The sequence below is a fragment of the Aptenodytes patagonicus genome, chromosome 5, assembly GCF_965638725.1.
Source record: "Aptenodytes patagonicus chromosome 5, bAptPat1.pri.cur, whole genome shotgun sequence".
Taxonomy (NCBI): domain Eukaryota; kingdom Metazoa; phylum Chordata; class Aves; order Sphenisciformes; family Spheniscidae; genus Aptenodytes; species Aptenodytes patagonicus.
The window spans coordinates 65,625,968-65,646,097 of NC_134953.1; the positions used below are offsets into that span (position 1 = coordinate 65,625,968).

At 42.5% G+C, this 20,130-nt stretch overlaps 1 protein-coding gene across 2 annotated transcripts in view; it reads left to right on the forward strand.

The window, feature by feature from the left end:
- LOC143161327 (BEN domain-containing protein 5) overlaps window positions 1–20,130 on the forward strand; it is a 987,131-nt gene that overhangs the window by 748,433 nt on the left and 218,568 nt on the right. For both annotated transcript variants that reach the window (XM_076340237.1, XM_076340238.1), the window contains exon 7: window positions 9,780–9,869. In XM_076340237.1, the coding sequence (XP_076196352.1) occupies window positions 9,780–9,869 (90 nt within the window). The remainder of the gene's footprint in view (window positions 1–9,779; window positions 9,870–20,130) is intronic.

A 20,130-nucleotide genomic window follows, 5' to 3' on the forward strand; every position in this document is an offset into this window, starting at 1 on the left:
TGAAAAGATATCCATGTAACTGTAGCATTGCAGGTAGAAATGTCTTGCATCTGAATATTTTACTTCTATCCCTTTGTATAAAGTGAAGGCTACAGGGATGGTGAGCATTTCTAGAGGGATGATAGCTGTGAAAAGAGAGAGCAAGATAGGTACCAGCTAGTATTGATTCCTTCCCTAAAGATGAAGCCTGCTTCCTTTGTGGCTGCAGGCAGCTCCTTAGTGTTTCTACCTTATCTTCACTGATGTGGGGTTGTGGAGTTCAGTTAAGAGAACCCTGTGGAACGGCTGAAGATCTTTATTATTGTCACTGGTGGTAACTGGAGAAGTAACATACATAAGCTACTGCATTTATATCTGGTGTAAAATTTTCAGAGAGATAAATAGGATGTGTTATGGTTTATTCAGTTTGTAATTTAATGTCGACCATTGCAAGAAAAAGAGATGAGTACTGTTGATCAGAGTTCATGTATTCAAATACAGATGGGTGAGTTCTGACTCTATGGAATTTAAGGAAATAGCAAGTAAAATGAAGACTTTTAGCAAATTGTGGATAGTATGTTTTTGGCTTGCTGGTTTTTTTTCTTTTCCCTGCAGGTAAACTTTACTTTCTTGTTCTATATCGTCTGAAGGACACATGTATTTTCTGGGATTTTGGGAATGATTTCTGGGGTTCTGGGATTAGACATCAAATTTAACAAGATGATATATAGCTTTGAGGAGACACATTTGATGTACCACTTAGCCTTCCTATAATTTACTGCCTGCCTCTGGTCTCTGGAGGGAAGGGGTTTATCTACACTCCAACCTGACTTTATAAATAGCAAAGCAGGAGAGGGAAAAAGAAAGCAGGCTGGGGACCTGCCTGCTAAACTGTTATGATATGACGGTGATGCAAGTAGGTGACATTAAATGCTACTGTCTGCATCCTTAATTGTGAGTTGTCATCACCTTGGCCATTTGAGGATGATCATGTGCTGTTCATATTCCAGATTTCTATTCTTATTCATAGGACTGTATGTTCCAAAGCATATGTATAATTTAAAAACAAAACCTCAGGTTTTTTGGGAGTGGTTTTTTAGTGGAAACGAGGAGGGAGGAAAGATGTGAGTGTACCTTGACCAGTTTTGCATGCGGTTAATTTTCCTGCCTCAGAAGTGTAGCAAGCTGACAGTATCAGAAAGCCCAAACGGAAAAATGGTTGCTTCCAAGATGTAATGAAGATTAAAAACAAACAAGTGGGGCTGGGAGGTAAGGGACTATAGACTTTCTCTATAGTCATTTGCCATTTCTGATTTTGCAAAGAGCTCTGCAGTGTTGTTTGATCTATGCTTCAGCATAATTTTACCAGGAGATATTTCTGGCCTTTTGCTTTACAGTCAGATCCCTTTGCTGGGCTATTAGGTTGAAAATGCAGTCAAGTATTAACATTGAAACTGTTTATGTAACCTCCCACTGCATGGAACCCCTCCAAAATACCCTGCAATTGAGGGAGGGAAGGGGAAGGAGGGGATGAAAAACAAGAGCTGGATAGAAATAGTGCCTGCTCTGGGATTTAAATAGGTCAACTCATTTCAATAAATAGAAGTTAGGCTGTTGATATATGCCCATCTACTTAAACTGTCATCGAAGTTCACTTAGCTGCATTCCAGCAGAGATTGTTGGCCGTTAGAGACGTGAAAGGCATTGTTACAGGGGGCTTAAAGAGGGAAGAGGAAGGAGGAACAAAGAAATAGCCAGGCAAGGAGAACATACAAGTATTACACTTTCAGATTCCTGGTGGCACTGACAAGTGTTGATAACTCTTTCAGCATCTACCTTCAGAACAGAGTCCTACTTTCCTACCCTGGCCCTGTGTTTGTCCCTATAGGATGCTCGCATATGGCATAATTCTGAATGTTCCTTTTCCCTTTTCTGCTGTAATATATTTAATTTGCTTTGAACAAGAGCAAACTCAAATCCCAGGGCCTCTGAATAAGGGGGAGTTATGGAGGGGGAATACAATGAATGTCTTAATCCTGTGTCACCCTGTCTTTGAGACACTGTGCTACGTTAAATTGATTTTGCAAATGAAAGCTAAAAGCTAAGCAAAAGCTACCAATCTATTTTGCCTAAAGATGATTTTAGTGCTCTTTATGTTCCCCTAAATGACAAACCAATTTGTTACCTGCCTGCATAAACACTTGCCTATATTAGCACCAGAAATGTTTTATTTTTATTAGCCCAAACTTTATCTTTTTATGAAGACACAGGGGCCCAATAAAATTAGTGTGCAAATATAATACCCAATTTACATTTTTCCATGGTCAGCAGAAAAGCTGAGCAAAATCAATTTGATATTAGGTCAGCATATACATCAATAAAGCATACGCACACACAGGACCATTGTAATGGTCCCTGTAATTTCTATGCTGCCAGAGTAAAGAGATTAAATAATATTAAATGCTCCAAAATAGCTTTGCTTTTAAGAGGAATGTAAAAAGAAAGAGAGGCTTTGGCATAAAATGGGCAATAAAGGATAATAGTTGCACAATCTCCAACTTTAAAACATTGTGACAATCTCAGAGGCAGGCTTCCTGCTAAATGGCCCCAATTCAGCAAAGCTCTTATGCAAACACTTACGTTTAAGCACATTTTTAAACACGATAGAAGTCCATGAAACAAATCATATATTTGAGCACCTGACAGAGCCAGAACCTGAATGAAAATCCAGAACTTGAGAGGTTTGGATCCAGTTTTGAGCATTACATACAGGACCGTTGCTGGGTAGAAGGTCCATGCACAAGTGAGGCCTTGCTAAACAAAACCCCTCCGTGCTCCAGCTAGGACTATCTAAACATGGTGGTAGGTGAGGTGAGTCAATGAGCAATGACGGCACCTTGTAGCAGTGCTCCTCCTGCGCAGACCCGACCTCCCATGGATTCTGCATGGGAGCCAAGATACTGCTGCTTCCCTTTCCAGGTAAAAGTACATAGGAATAGGTGTCTGAGTTTCAAAAACTGTTGTGCGGTCTTTGCTTGTCTCTCTGTGGTACAAATGGCATCATTTTTACCTTCTGTGCCACTTAGTTTCTTTGTACTGCTCAAGCCAACTATAAGAAGGCAAGAAAGAAAAGCTTGTGTTTATTTGACCTCACCAAGTCCAGTGGAATTTGGTAGTGACCAAAAATGGTGTTCTTTTGCACTGTGTTGCTGAGATGTGCAGTCTTATCTGAAAGAACATTTGTGACCAGAAGTAACAAAAATAAATGGAATTAGGTGCTAATCTGGTCTCTTAGGAAAAGCCAGAGTACAGTAAATGATGCTTGGATTTGATTTGCTAAAGCAGGTTAATGTGGTAGAGACTAGGCAGTCAGGACAGCAATGACATCAGCGTTTGCTTTCGACGCAGATGTTACAGTTCTGTTGGACACAGACAAGCCGAGACAGCACAGTGAAGTGTAATGCAATAGAGTTCTTTTGATGTCCTCTGTGGAGTCTTTAACTCACAGGGTTTTGAATATAAAATGCTGGCAACCACCCACCTCATACTGCAAAGTACCTGAGAAAGGAAGACGATGTGGAATTCATTTGCAATGGATACACATATTTCATGAAAATATATGTGGGTATTTAAATCAAATGATTTTTTGGGCATATGTTTTTAGGGTGATGGATTTCCATTTCTTCTGATTAGAGCCTTCTGGTCTTCCACAGTTGGGGTGAAATGTGGGAGGGGAGAAAGGCAAGCTTTTCCTAGTACCTTGCCCCAACTTTGAAGTCCTCTGCAAAGGAGTGGAATTCACTTCCAAGTTCTCGTGATGGGCGCCAGTTAAAGGCTTTCTGAAATAGACTTCTAGGGTCAGACTTGCTCTTCCTTTGTACTCCATCAGCCTTTGTACTCCATCAGCCTTAGTACTAATTTGTGAACTTGCATCATTACCATACCATGGCTACAAGATTTAAAGAAACCACAAATCTGCAATTTCTCTGCAGTCTTTCTGGTCTGACGTGGCAGCAGGAAAGATCCTGGATGTTGAGCAAAGTTCTACCTCAGTCTGTTACAGCACTTCATTTTGGTAGTGCAAATGGGATTCCATAAATTTAGTATTTCTGCATGAAATTCCCAGATACTTATTATTAAGCTACTACATACAAATACTGTCGCTGTCATGTTTTTATAGTAGCATAAAAATGAAAATTGAATGAAAATGGCTAAGTGAATTTGCTGCCTTCCCGTGAAAGTTTAGATTTTGATCAGGCTGTCTTTTTTTAGTAGAAAATGTTTTCTCTGGGACTTTGTTTTAGTTGCACTAGTGTAATATGTAACCACGACTAGAAATAGCTGTTTCCCGGGTGAGAGCTGGGGGAGTGTTGCCAGTGGGATTGCTTTATAGTCATTGGCTTGTACATGCTATAGCATTAGAGAAGGAACATGAGTTGAGGGCCAAACAATGCGAGTAATATTTGGAGTGAGAGATCCGAGTTGCTTGCTTGCAGCTAACTGTGTTTCTTTTCAGTATGACATTTGCTTGGTGTTTATCACCATTGTGGTAGCTTTAGAGCCAGAATAGATTTTGAGGTTAATGTTGTTTATTCTGACTAGCACCTTCGATCTTCACAGCTTTGCCCAAGGGAATTCTCCTCTGCAGCAGAGCAACAGGATGGTGATGGGCGAGTAGCAGGCTATGAGGGTGTAACATGAAGTAGCAGATTGTTTAGGTCCCAGTCAGATTCTTAAGTCAAGGCAAATATTATCAATGATGATGGGAGTGGTAGCCTTCAGAGGAAAAAGAAAATGTTTAGTTCAATCTTCAAGATACTTTCTGGAAGAGAAAATGAAAAAGAAATAATTCCAGAAATCTACAAATTTCTTCCCTTGGAAAACATTTTCATCAAATAGTTTTGTTTCTAAGATTCACTGCTATGGCAGTTGGAAGGGTAGAAGGGGTACCACAACAGACTATTTCTCTGCATTTCCACAACTGGCAAAGTTGTGGCTAAACGGAGCGTGCCTTTCTGTCATTTTGCTTAAGTGCTTTTGGCATCTACTGAGCAAAGCTATACACTTCTAATCTTTTTAATTTTGATTGATCTTTTCAATCCTGAAGTAGAAAATAGGATGCATTTTCAATGTAACATTTAAATTAAAATATGAAATGGTGTTTTGTAGTTGTTGTATCCATTATTTGGTTTGGTGGGTTAACCTTGGCCAGCTGCCAGACACCCACCCACCTGCTCCCTCTCCTACAGCACAGGGGAAGAAAATAAGGTGAAAACGCTCATGGGTCAAGATAAAGACAGGGATATCACTTACCCATTACCATCATGGGCAAAGCAGACTTGACTTGGGGAAAAATTAATTTCATTTATTACTAAGTAAAATAGAATTGTATAGTGAGAATCAGAGAAAAAAATTAGAACAACATGTTTCCCCGCCCCCATTTTCCCAGGTCCAATTTCACTCCCAACTCCTCTCCGTGCCCTCTCCCTGTGCCCCCCCCCACCCCAACAGTGCTGGGGATGGCTAACAGGGTTGTGGTCAGTCTGAAACAGTTCTCTCTGCTGCTCCTTCTTCCTCACACTTTCCCCTGCTCCAACCTGGGCCCTTCCTGTGGTCCTTCAGGAGAATCTGGTCCAGCAGGGGGTCCTCCATAGGCTGCAGTGTGGATATTTGCTCCAGCTTGGTCTCTCCATGGGGCCGCAGGGGAGAGTCTGCCCCAGCAGTTGGAGCACTCTCTCCCCTCCTCCTCTGACCCTGGTGCTCACAAGGCTGTTTCTCACTTTTCCTCTCACTCCTCACTGCCTGTGTGGTGTTTTTGCCCTTCCTTATATGCACTTTCAAGGAGGCGCCATCACCTTCGCTGAGGGGCTCAGCTGTGCCCTGCGGTGGGGCCATTGTGGAGCCGGCTGGAACCGGCTGTGACGGGCACGGAGCAGCCCAGCCTCTCCTCAGAGAGCTCAGCCCTCCAGCCCCCGCTGCCAGCACCTGGGCACGGACACCCACTACAATTGGTAAAGAAAAAAGAACACAAAGCACTTTTTTTGTTTTAAATCCTGACTACTGTAGCCTGATCATAGTTATCCTTTCTTTCTTTTTTCTTTCACTCTTTCATTTCTGGCTATATAGAAAACCGTTGTTTGGACTTAGGGGAGTGTTTGGAGGTGTGTGTGTGTACATACATACTTGCCATTCCTTTTATCACAGGATGTTATGGAGACCAAGACAAGAGTGCGAGGCTGAATATGCGATTTCCAAGACCACCCATGGGATGTCTGGATGGATGGGTTATAATGCGCTGGTGCTGGGTTAGGGTTCAGGCTGGGAGCACAGCCTGTAAATAATGCATGCCCTGCACCACCTGGGTTCAAAGTCCCCATCCCAAACTCTTTGGTGTTACGGTATTAAGTCTTTGGTTCATATTGGAAGCCCTTGGTGCACCTTGTCCCATAGGCTGGCTAATGGGTACCCATATTGCCTGTCCCCCTTTTACCAGTGTTTTCAGAGTAGCTGAACTGTGATTGAAGAAGGCCTGCAGAACTGAAAGCTTGTCTGCCAGTATAGTTTCTTCCCGTATGTTCACAGGGCCTTGTACTTAGGCAGGGACTCTACTTGCTGTAGCAACTTTGTCCTGGTTTCGGCTGGGATAGAGTTGATTTTCTGCCTAGTAGCTGGTACAGTGCTGTGTTTTGGATTTAGCATGAGAATAATGTGATAACACACTGATGTTTTAGTTGTTGCTAAGCAGTGTTTATACTAAGTCAAGGACTTTTCAGCTTCCCATACTCTGCTAGCAAGGAGGTGCACAAGAAGCTGGGAGGGAGTATAGCCAGGACAGCTGACCCAAACTGGCCAAAGGAATATTGTATACCCTATGATGTCATGCTCAGTATATAAGCTGGGGGCAGTTGGCCGGGGGCCAGCGATTGCTGCTCAGGGACTGACTGGGTGTTAGTCGGCGGATGGTGAGCGGTTGCATCACCTCTTGGTCCCCCCCCGCCCCGGGTTTTGTTCTCTCTCTCTCTCTCTTTGTTTTACATTCCATTACAATGTATTATTGTTGTTGATGTTGCTGCTATTATTATTATTATTAATATTATTATTACTTTATTTCATGTATTAAACTGTTCTTATCTCAACCCATGAGTTTTCTCACTTTTGCTCTTCCGATTCTCTCCCCCATCCCACTGGGGGGTGGAGGATGAGCGAGCGGCTGTGTGGTGCTTAGTTGCCAACTGGGGTTAAACCACAGCAAACTTTTACCAGATTCACCCACATTTAGAAGACACTACTGAATTAGAAAATTAGGCTTTCTAAGCTGCATTAAAGATACATGCTTTTCCAAAATGTTAACAGAAACATTTAAGAAATGTTTGTTTGCTCATGCAGATGCACACATTCTGAAATCCAAACACTGAAAATGAAAATTACTCTTAAAAATGTTAACAGGTCACATTATCGCATCCAGCCCAAATACCAGAAAGAAATACACATGTGCATAGTCACACATGCTGTGTGTTTTATTGTTTCTGTATGAATAATGCAGGATATTGCTTAAAGAAAAATATTTATAAAGGCATTGTTGGGCTTGACGAACTTGGAGAAAATGTCTGCTACATGAAGATGGACAGCCAGCTGTGCCTGTGTTCATTTTGAGCACTACATGTCTAGGAGGCTGGGTACTGTGGAAGGGTCTGTACATTGCAAGGTTGCGCACTTACACTCTGCAGCAAATATACTGGGCTGGAAAGTGAGTGATGCATTGGGGATTGTAAGCCAAGGCAGAGTGAAGTTGCTTAGCACTGAGTGCAGGGTGGTAATTTGGTGCTTTTCCATCTCCCAAGGAAGCAGGCAAGGGAAGTCCTGGTTTGCACCCGGTGCCACATCTCCCATTGACTCCAAGCTGCTTTGCACTGAGCCCTAAATTGGGAAAGATCTCTTCAGGTCCAGAGGAGAATGAACTGACTAATGTTTTTAATAACTGTTATGAAGGTTAAAACATAAATAACAAAAATGTTGTAATTAAAAACAAACAAAACCAAACCCACAAAAAACCTCAAACTAATCCTCTGTCCAAAAGATTTCCTAACCAAGGAGCTGTTCCAGTTCCAAACAGGGGCAGTCATGTTGCTGAGCACCACTTATGTGCTGAGCCACTGTCCCTTTAAAGTATAATGCTGTTTTTCCAAGAGAGGAGGAAAACTCCTCTCCTCTTGCGAAAGTGATCCCAGCCTTCTCCTTTTGCTCATTAAAGTTGGTTTGCTGATTTATCTCCTTCCTCCCACACTACTTAATGTTAATGCAAAAGATGTGGGGTGGTCATCAACTTCTAGCTGATGGTGGTGTGTTCCTTTTTGCTGCCTCCCACTTTTCTTCTGCAGACAGAATTGACCCCACCAGCTGCTACGTTTGTCAGAGACATTCTTTCTTATATTTCTTTGCCTCTGGGGCTCAAAAACACGAGAGTGGTGAAGCTGGAGTATGAAAGAACAAATGAATGGCTGAGTTACAGGGTGAGCAGCTGTAGGACATTTAGAGAGGCTAAGGAAATAAAAAAGAAACCTGCTGAGACTGTCTCCCGAGACAACCAAAAATATATCTATTATTCCTATGGTGCTGTTAGGTGTGATTTACCATTGGGGAAACTGAGCATTCCTCAGAATTCAGGAAATTAAAAAAAATAACTTGGGTATGGTCCCGAGGACTCCCAAACACCTTTGAAATTAAAAGTCTATGTTTGGTTATATATGTAATGCATCTACCTAATTAAAAAAAAAAAAAAAGCTTGGATTTAGTTTCCAGTCTCCTTTCAGTGTGTAAACTTTTTATTTCAAAACAAAGATTTAAACTGTCTCTAGCAGTTGGATCCTGCTGTGTTTAGTATTACCCCTGCTGTGTGTGTTCAGATCTAGATAAGACATCTAACAGAGGTCCTGACCTCTTACGGTCTTTAAAATTCCCAGAACCCGTTTTGAAAGCATAATTTTTATTTCCTGTTCATTAAATGCAGTCACTGCACAAACAGAGAAAACATCCTGCTTGACCCATGCAGCTGACGGCTGAAGCAAGTGGCCCAAGTAGTGTGATTTCAATACTGGGGATTAACTCACGTTAAGTTCAGTGTAGCTGGGATCTAAGTCTCCCTTCCACCTAGCTGTAATTTGAAGGGGACCTGGCACATTTTCACGCCCTCACTGGAGAAGGTTGCTGAATTTAATCCTGGTCTCTTTTCCATACTTCGTTGTTTTTGAACATCTCTCTCAGTCAGGGCAGATACAGTCCCAAATAGAGAAGATTGAAAAAAAAAAAACAACTCCCAAAATCCCCCAGAGTAAAGCCTAATAAATGTCATTTGTTAGCACTTTACAGTTGTTTGGCACTGTTAAGGCTTGTATCAAGTGTAATGCAGGGTGCAATTGGCTTTATGTTGTGAATGGACCCCCACTGTTCTTCTTGTCGCCCCAGGGGGACATTTATCACAAGTGAGAGAGCAATTACAGTGCAGTTAAACTCACTGTAGTAAATCTTGGTTTTTAAAAAAAGAGCTAACTTTGTTGTTGCAGGTTTGGCTGCATGTCATTAGTTTTGCAGCCCTTGTGCAGTCTGCTATATGGCCTAGTATGGAGACCCAGTGCCGCTGCCTCCTTTAATTATAGATTGTGCTTATTTATAATGTATGACCAATTTTAATAAAAAGATATGCTTTAATATTAATGGTCCTTTGTGTCCTACATATGGGACCCAGTTTAAGGATCTTTATCTCTGTTTTTCCCTCTGTCCCCTGCCACCCCTTTCTACTGCAGTGAACCTGCATCCAGGAGCTGAACAGAAAGTGGTGTTCATCACTGCACGAGTCCACCCTGGGGAAACACCATCTTCCTTTGTGTGCCAAGGTGAGTGTCTGCATGAAGATGGCAGATCTGATGAGATCTGATTTCCTATCAATGCGGGTATTGGGTTTGCATAGCTTTGGGTCTGATAGAAGGCTGAGTTCACGCAAGTTTTTTCCACAGTGAGGATATTAGCAGAATCTCTCACCTCTACCCAGCTGCCTGTCCTCTTGGAGGCAGTAGAAATATCTTACCTGTGAGTCTTGTGAATGTTTGCTGAACTTGGTCAGAATTGGACAATGAAGCTATTCAGGAAGAATTGACGGTCACGCTCATACATATGCAATGTGATCATGCAAGGCTCCTTTTCTTAGGAAAATAGGCTGGAAAAGCTCTGGGAGTGGTTCTCTGTTAAGTGCTTATGTTTTCTTGCTGTCTACTATTCTCAGCTTCTTTTCCACCACAAAGCAATGACCCTAGTTCTCCAGTTTAATTCTAAGAGGCCTCTATTTGTCTGAAGCTGCTGCTCTGAGGAGCACAGCTCCCAGTGGCTGACAGCTGTTCCCTGCACAAAGCATTCCTGCTAAAAATAGAAAGCAAATTGCCCAGCTTGTATTTATAAAGAGTTGTAAATCTCAGGCTTGTGGGTACAAATAAATAAATAATCCTGGCATGTGTTCATATAACTTCATTGTATAGGTCTGAAATATTGTACTTACGGTATGTGACTTTCTGTGGTGGTGAATTGTTGATGGTGTAAATCAACGTAATTTCCCTGAAGCCAAGGCAATATGCTAATTTACTACATCAGCTTGGATCTGGCCCTGCCTAGCCAATGAGTTGCATCAATCAAGCATATGCAGAGTTTATTACGTTGGCTGCTTGTAATGCCGCAGATTGGTTTGCGACTGGCCCTGTTGGTACCCAAAGACCTCGGTGGGAAAGGTCTGGCACAGTTTCATGGTCTTCTCTGTGTGCTCCTCATCCTGGCAAGGTCCTGTGTCTGGTATCTCTCTAAGGCAAAAGGTCAACAGCTGTCACTTCTGCTGTCCTAGCCCGATGGGCTGACAGGACACTGGGCCTCTCCCTGCTGGCCCGTGGAGTAGCAAAGGTTCCTTTAATAAAATGGTGCTTCAGACTGAGAGCAGGAAGACTCAGCGAGTTTCCCATCTCCTGTGGTGGCATAGTGAATGCAGAGCATTATAGTACACATGATGTTTGTTAATGAATATGGATTTTTAATTGGATGCTTTGATTCTGTTTGTGGCTGCTGGCATAGCCCTGTGAAATGAGGGTTGAGGCATGCTGCTGAGGTGGTACTTTGTAAATGACGGTAATTTTATTTTGATAATGGAGAGTTTATTCAAAAGGGAAAAAAAAAGGGAATGTGAAAAAGCGGGTGGCACACTTAGCCTGATGAAACAACTGGATGGAAGTCATGCTCTAAATGTCTCAGAGAAACTTCATGTTTTGTAGGAAAAATTAAAACAGAGAGGAGGGGAAAATAAGAAAAGAGAAGGGTCAGTCTTGGAGAAGCACATCAGAAACTTGCTGTGACTGCAGTTATAATGCACGCTTGACTCGCTTGGAAATGCAAGGATCTGAAGGCACTGAACTCCACTGTGCATTGAGCCATTCTGCCCAGTGCAGATGAAGCTGCCTTGTGTGTATAATTAGTGTCAAGACAAGTAGAAACGGCAAACATTTCAAGGCCATTGCCACGTTGTTTCTAGCATTGCCAAATGTGAAATTGGGTGCTTGCTCCATCTTTGGAAACTTTTGTGTGGGAGGGTCAAAAGAAGGGATAAAACGGATCCCTTTGGCAGTCAAGTGAGGGCACAATGAGGAATTTTATTTCTGGAGTCTTGGGAAGCATTTGGGCAGAGTTAGGTGTTGCAGATTTAATATCCAAATGCCAGCCCAGTGCATATGGAACATGTCAGGATTTTTTTTTTTTTGGTAGACAGATTTTTTTCTTGAATGTTTGATTATGCTCACCACCTGAAGTATTAAGATATGGAAGCTAATCCCAAAGATTCCCCAGGTGCAAGCAGCATCTCGTATATAGAAGAGCAGAATTGTGACTGCCAAGGCCTGGAGAATCAGCTCATAGGGGAATAGATAACAGAGTTACAAGCTTTCTTTTTTTGTCCTTCATTTTTTTCTTGGGTTTCATTCAGTTCAGGCTCTGCCTTCCTCTTTAAAGCTCTAAGCTCGTAACTAACTCCTTACTCATCTTTCTACCTGTCTTTGAGCTAGCCAAGTCTCTTCCTGCCATCTTTGGCCTGCTCTCTGCTAAGGATATGTAGCTATGTGTAGTCCAAACACTAGCTTCCTGGGGCCTGACAGAAGCTCCCTATTACATCTTCCATTTTTTGATTAGGCAAGATACCCTGATGAGAAGCAAGTTGTCTAGCCTTGACACATCATGATATACTTGGTCCTGTGTCCTTCACTTTACCCACAGATTAAATCTAAGCAAGGATCTTTGCATTCCTGTGGGAAAAGACCATAAGGTCATCTCCCCATTCAGAGCTGTATTGTTTCTGTGTCATCCTTCTTCATATTCCATTATGAAGAATCCACTGAAAACTGAATTTTGCGTACAGATACCCCGTATTCCTACAGATGTACAAGTATTGTAAGCTTGGATACACACCTCTGTCTCCTTACAGCTGTGGACTGCTTGCAGCAGTAGCCAGACCTCCCTAGAATCATTAGACACCTCATCCAGCAGTTAAAAACAAGTGCTGTAATATTTCACACATTGTGCAGCTGCTGAGCTGTAGCTCACTTCCTTAAAAGGCAGACAAAACCCCAGAGGGCCTCTTCGTAGAAAGATGGATTAAGAACCTTTTGTTTCTGTTTTGGCATTTTAAGAGTTATTAAAAAGGTTAGCCTTTTTAGGAAGATTTCCTGATAATTCTTAACTGCTTGTTGTGAAGTTCAGGGACAGAGATGGAGAGCTAGTCACCAGAGAGTATATTTGCATGAGTACCCTTTACATCCAAAGGTAGGACAATGCTCTCTTCCTCAGACTGTGATGGTCATTATGAGCATTGATGCTTGTGTCATGTTTGGGGATGAGTAAGTAGGAGTAGGGTTTACGATGAAGAGGACTCTTGTTTTCACTTTGTTTTTATAGACCATTTTCTAACCAACTGGAATCACTGCTGCTCCTGGAGGGCTTTTATAGTGCAACACAAAAGAGCGTGAATTCTTCTTACAGCTTGAACTCATCTCTCATGGGCTGTTCAGATTTCTGAGGGATTTTTCTGAAGTTGTGGTTTTAGATGCTTTTCCTTTCTTAGATATTTTTCCTCATTTTCCTCTCCCCCAGTATTTTTAGTTAAGAAAATGTATGCTATTTTCTGTCTTCCACATTACATTGTTAAGGCAAGTAAATTATTAACTCTTACAGATAGGGTCAGATATCAGATAATGCCTATATGTAGTGTGCACAAATATGCGTGTGTAAAATCTGTACAAGTCCCTACCCTTTAAACACAGGTGATAAGCCAGCTTTCCAAAGGCTTGGATTTTATCCAAGATCTGGCAATAGGAGTATTTTTTCCCCAGTATTCTTACAGTCTTATTTTCCTTCCTTTGGCTGCTAGGTTTTATGGAAGCACAGAAAGTTGTAGGAGACATGGGGTGACTACCATGTTTAAGTTTGTCCTGTATGCTTTGGCTTTTGCCAGCAGTCAGTAATTGCAAGCTTAAGCATGTCTAGATGTACTTAGACATGGACTTTCCTCATAGACTTAATATGTTCCATTAGTAGGATGTCGTTTGTTGTCTTTTTAACACATTTGCCAGTGTGGCATCCACCATAGTCATCTAAATGCAAAAATGAAAATTTGTACCCAAATTGTTTTACTTTAATATAGTTTGCCAGGCTGGGAGCCCAGAATGGAAGACCCAGTGCAAGAGGGGAGGGAGAGGGATCCCACAGCTGGGTTTGCAGATGCTGAGTGTCTTGTGCTAAGTGTAATTTGACCTGAAGCTGACCTTGAAGCTTATGGGCTGAATAGGGAACGGCCATTAAAAAGAAAATATAAGGAAAACAGACACCTGGGACTCTTATCCATAAGAAATGGAGCAAAAATGGCTTTTCAATCAATCTTTTTCATTACAGCTGCTTAAATGAATGCTCCCTCTCGCTTCACCTTAAATCAGATGATATGAAATGAAAAACCAGACTACACTGGGCAATGTCTCTTGGTTTTCTGTTAGCATTCTTGGTCTGTGTTTTTAACAGCCACCCTCTTGCTGGCAGAGGACAGGAAAAAAATCTGAAAACTTTTGTACAAATTTTGATTCTAAGTTTAAGGAATGGGGTAGAAGAGGACAGACTGCTTGAAAACGAGTCTCCCACCAGCTGTCTCAGGAATCCTGCTGCTGCACAATAGCTCACTGGGCCAGTGGGTAGCTGAACTTGTTCTCTATGTGGCCAAGGTGCTCCACATGCTATGAAGGATTTTATTCCCGGACAGATTCCAAGATGGCCTCTTAAAAGTGGTGGCAGTTTTCTAGTTCACTTCATGGAGGCAGTGCCTTCAAAATCTTTGAATTTGCAGGATCCCTGAAGGAGTTAGTAAGAGTGAAGTCGCTACATGAGTGGGACTTGGGTTTTGGTTTTGGGGGTTTTTTTTGCTTGTGAGAAAGGCAGTTGTATGTGTGAGAAGAGTAATTTTGAAACTTGTTGCTCCTACTTGGAATTTTAGCCAACCTTTGTCTTTTATTATGAAGAAAGAGGAGGAATAAACTGTTGGGGTTAAAAGCTGCTTTTCTGTTTCCTTCACTAAGCATAAATCTTTTGAGCATTAGGGCATAAGTGATAGTAACTGAAAGACAGGACAGGGCATGTTTTAAATGCAAGAGTAAATGCAGCTAATGAAGCCTTTACCTGTGAAAAGAACCTTTCTGAAGTAACAGAGGTGATGACCTTTCTTAGCTGTTTCCAGGGGATAAATTTCTCCTAAAGAAATTAAACTAAGTTCTGTGCACATTGGTATAGGATGCTTTTGGTAACAGCAGCTGTACTGGAGAAAAACACGGAACCCAGAAAGTGCCTGTTGTGGTAATGATGGGGCCCTCAGAAGCTTGAGGGCATCATCTGCCAGACTTCATATCAGACTGAATTTGCATCTGAATAAATGCATGGGTTGCACCAGTTCTGACCTCACTTAATCTGTTGTACTCTTCCTTCTAGCAAGCCAAATCATCTTCATTTCTCAGCTGTATTTCCTACCAGAGGAGGAAACAAAATAGGATTCCTCCTTGACTTCCCCCACAGAGAGTGGGGATCTTATACATGCATGTTTGTTATATTACTGTAAAGTCTCAGTTCTGTCTTCTCTGCCAAATGAAAGAGACTAGAAGCAGATGCTTATGCTCTCCTGGCTACTTCTAGACTCAAAGTGAATGCCTCCATATGTATAAAGGCTTAGTTGTCATGCATCTTTGGATGCAGGAGAGTGCTCTGCCTTGGCCATGCAGCAGGATTGAGTGCTCTCTGATGCAGGAATGCCCTTTGTGGGGGCCATTGCCAGTGTTCCAGTTTGTGGGTTGCATTGCTAAAACTGAAGAGAACTGAACTAAACAGAAGCTCCACTTTAAGAGAGTTTTTATACTCTCTTGCCACCCCAAAGGTTACGAAGACAGGGAGCTTCCATTCCCTTTCAATACTTGTTGTACCCTTTGCAAACCTCCTCTTCTGGCTGCAATCCACAGGAAAATGCACCTGATATTGCACAGTTCCATGCTAGAGGTGACTGCTCTTAGTTACAAAAAGAGCAAAATCTTCTATAAAAGGAATGGTATTCTGCATGCATAAGATGATATGCATAAGTTGTGGCAGGAGAGGATGGGAACACTCTCCTGTTCATTTAGCTGCAGCTTAGCACTTACAAGCAGTGACGGAATATGGTGAACAGAAGCTGCGGTTCATGGTCTCTTTTACAGGGGTTCAGGAAACCAAATGATGAGAAGCAGACAAAGACAACAGAATTCAACAGCCCAACCATAAAATGAGCTGCAGGGCTCTCTTAAAGTTGTTAGACTGCATTCATCTTTCTCACTAAGATTTTTTTTTTTCCTTTAAGTGCACAGCTCCTAAGCTGTAATACAAAGGGAAACACACTCTCCTTGACTTCTAAAGCAACATGAAAAACACTATTGTCTGTCCCTTGTAAATCTCCTGGATGGGATTTTAGTGTGAAGTATCCCAGGAGGGAGAGAAGTTGTTCTGAGAATATAAAACATCCATATTGGATTAATGGAAATAAAAGCTCCTCTTAAAATTGTGTTGATGTAAATAGATCGTTAGAAGAATTTCTGCTACCCAAAGTGACTTTAGCTGTTACAAGATACCACAGGTTTTGAATCAATTCACTGTGGTGTCAGGTAGGTATAAGAGGTTATACACCTGGTTTCCTGAGCTGGAGGAAATTTATAATGAGGTTAAATTTCTGTGGCTATAGAGTTATGTGATTCACTCTCTTAGCACGTATGCTTTCTGGATGTGCCAGGGAACCCCTGCACAGAATAGAAGAAGGTGGGATGGTGGCAGGTTGGGTGGAGGGGCTGTGCAGGGGCTGGGGGCTGCAGTCTGCAAAGGGAAGAAGGAATCTCCAGAGCTCTGGAGACCCAGACTGCCACTGAGGGAGGAGTTGTCATCTGCGGAGAAGGCTGTTGCGTGGCTGAGCGACCCCTTCCCACCAACAGCAGAAGTTGCTCCCTCATCTCTTCCATCTCATCAGTAGCAGCGGAAACGGAAGATTGAACTTACCAGGCAGGCTCACTCCCCAAGCCTAGCCCTGCGTGCTCACCTTGCATCTTCTAGTAGGAGGAAGAAGGGATCAGTCCTAACTCCTCATGCCTGGGACAAGATCAGCTTTGCCTACGCAGCTAAGAAATGTCAAGTGGCTTTGTTTGATTCAGTTTGCCCTTTGCCCAGGGCAGGCCTTTGACTACCTCTGCTTAACTAATCCTCTTTGCAATAATCAGAGATCTAAAGGAGCCCTTGGTCTTCAAGAAGGAGAATTGAGAAAGGCTTCACCATACAACAGCAGGCAAATTTGCTTTGTTTCCGGGTGGGATTGCCCAATTAACCTCTTAAACGTACTGGTTTTGCAATGTTTCTTGACTGCTCATACTTCTGAATAACATTAGCTTAAAGATCATTTCCTTCCAGCCCTAACCAACCTACTTCTAGGGCAAAGCACATCATCTTTGTAACAGCACACTGTGGCACTTTTGCTAATGTCTGAGGAAAGGAAAAAGAGAAAATATTGATTCAGCTGAACTTCATGGTCACTTGGCTTTCCTTAAAATGTCCTATTTTTCCCAGTGGAAATTGCAGTCCAAGTGGATTTTGAAGATGCTTATCCATGTCTTCCCAGTTATCAATTAGGTCAGAGCCATTTTCTGTGTGTATTGGTCTGTATGGCCATAGGCAGCAAGTCCTGCACTTCTAGGGAGCAATATTATGCCCATGCAACAGATCTTCTCTGGGCCTACATGGGAGAGCAGGTCCTCTGGAAGTGTTAGCTAATACGTTGCTTGTGGCATTGCCTGCTGAGTCTGTGGCTGTGCAGCAGTCCAACTGGCCAAGAGCATCCAGTGTACTGTGCATGCAGGTTTCCCCAAACTGGACTTTGTATGCATGGGTCAAACAGTGCTGGAGCATCTGTTGCTAGCGGGGAAATCCCAGGCAGAATTCTTGAAGTCCTGCCCCAGTTGCATTAAACTGGGGCATGAATATGCAAAAATCATAACAGGGCTGTAAAGAGCATAGGAAGTTTGGGGTTGTCTTTAGATCTCATTTGCATGGCTCTGTTGTTAATGAAAAAAGACACAGGTCCTAGTAAGTGACCATCATCAATTTCAAGGAATCTAAGTTGTGAGATGAAGCCCTTTCTGTAAGTGCAGCAGTGTGTGAGATCTGTACTGATCAAGCTGCAGGTGTTGTAGAGGTATGTCAGGCTTCACAATTAGGAATCTCTTCTAGTTTTTATACTTTTCTTTAAGCCTTTTCCATTCTCCTTCAGTAGTGTCCCAGCTCTTCCTCACAACTGATATTAATCTTGCTGGTCTATTGTTTCTGGCTTTGTCTTCTGACCCTTTGTTCTTTGCCTGCCCTGGCTCAGTTCAGCTGAATTGATTTTTTTTGTTTGTTTTCATTTTGTTTTCAGCACCGTCTCCGAGGTGCCCTGCACTTGCCTTCTTGCTCCTCCTGCATTGCTATAGCTGCTGCTCTGAGGAGCCAGCATTCATGTGTGACTAGGGCTTGGCCACTGGAAACTTTTCTCTGACACAAGGGCACCTGGGTGAAATTCTTCCTCTGCCCCTGCACAGATTGCTCACGTGCTCTGTGTGTGTCTGTTGCAAGACATTGTGTACATGTTTATAAGAGGCATGTCTCCTTGACTTCTGCAGTTTACAGAGAAAAGGGCGTAAAGCTTGTTTGGAGTATAAGAAGGGACTTGGGATGAGAGCAGGCTCCTGCCCCGGACAATAGCCCTTTAGAATTTGTCTTTGCTCTTTCAATGCAGTCCTGCTTCTCTGGACTCTGAGGATGGCGAGGAGGGGTAATGGGGCACATGCCCCGGCCAGAAGGGGACACATTCTTTACCAGTCCTGCTTAATTTTATCTAGGAAGAAATGTAGGCACAAGTTGCTTTGCTGGGACCCTAATGCATGGGCGAACTTCTATTAAACACTTTGTAGATAGGAAGTGTGGATTTAGGGTGGTTTTGAACAGTGGCACACAGCTCTCTAAAAAGTCACCCTGCCCAGGAAGGTTGGTTCCTTAGCGACAGATGTGGCCCCTAAGTGACAATTTCCAGATGTGCCCTATAGTGTTAGTTCAAGGGTCCAATTACTTATTACATGTTCAGCAAATGGTAACAGATCCCTGGTATCCATGCTCCTGATTTGGAGGTTACGGTTTTAGTCTTCGCTGCTAAATGTAGAAGATAATTGGAGATGGATGAAAAGAATTAATTTGTATTTTTTTTTAATGCCACAGATTTTCAAAGAGAATGCTTTATTTGCAATTTCATACAAGCTCACTTTTATTTTTCACTTATTTTCCCTTTCTCTCTTTTTTATTGTCTCCCTACTTTTTTGTCACTCTATCACTGAAGGAAAAAATCATGGGGGGGAGAAGGAAGAAAGAAAGAAAGGTAAAAACATGTTTCAGTGTTCAGTTAAAAAAGGAGGAAAGGAAAAGTCTGTAGGTCTCCTTATGACAAAGTTTCTTCAAAATTTTCAAAGTTTACTTCAAAATTTTCAGCCAGTGGTACAGCGTGTAGGCAACATATTACAAAGCTGGACTCTGCCTTATGTTATGGTCAAGCATCAGCCAGGTCTTTGGGTGACTACATAACAGATGTGGCACAGACAATGACAACAGGGCAAGTTCTTGTTCACCAGGGACTCCACCTACCCGAAAGGAGCTATTTCTAGCATCACTGAAAGATTTCAGTTTTCATGGTTATTAGATTTCTACTGCCATGGTGGCTTTTGTATGGCACTAATCACCATTGTGGCCAATCCCCTTACAAACACCAGTGCTTGGTGTCATAACAGCAAAGTCAGAACAGGAGGGTGGCTAATTCCCTGGTATAGGAGAAGCCATTCAGCCTTGCTAGGCTTTAACCATCTTCAGTCAAATAGGAGACAGTCTGTCGCAGAATCAAGAGTGGAGTTGAAAAATGCTGTGACTCAGCCTTCTCCCAGGTACCACCTTTCCAAAGTTGGGTCTGTCTCTTACTCCTGGGGAGGAGTGGAGAATAGCAAGCTGTACTGTCCTGGGTCAGAACTGGAAACCCCTTGGAACTGAACCCCTAATTCACTGCAGGGAGATTGCCTGCCCTGCACTGGAGACAGCAGCCAGGAAGTGACTGCCACCATGCTCAGCTAACAGACCCCTCTAGTGGCTTTGAAATAAATCCTTATTTGCAGTGTGTATGTCAGTCTGGGGTCTTAGTTTGTCCAATGTGTTCAGTGGCACCTCTCCCTTCTGGTATCTGTATCTTTCATGCAGTAAAAGAGGCTGTTTATTAAAGTTAAATTTACCTTTAAGATGTTAAAATTCAGTCTGACTATTCAAGGTAGAAAGTTAGACAGTCTTCGCCCCTGGTTACATGTGAACTCTGTTTTTTCTTCTTCCTAGCAATGTTCCTAATGGCCAAGGATACGAGGGAAATAGCACCTTGACATTAGCTTATGTGGTCACAGTGCTGCCAGAGTTTAAACCCATTGCTGCAAAGTGCTTGGGGAGAGCTTGTGTCTGAGGGCTTGCCGGCACTTGAGA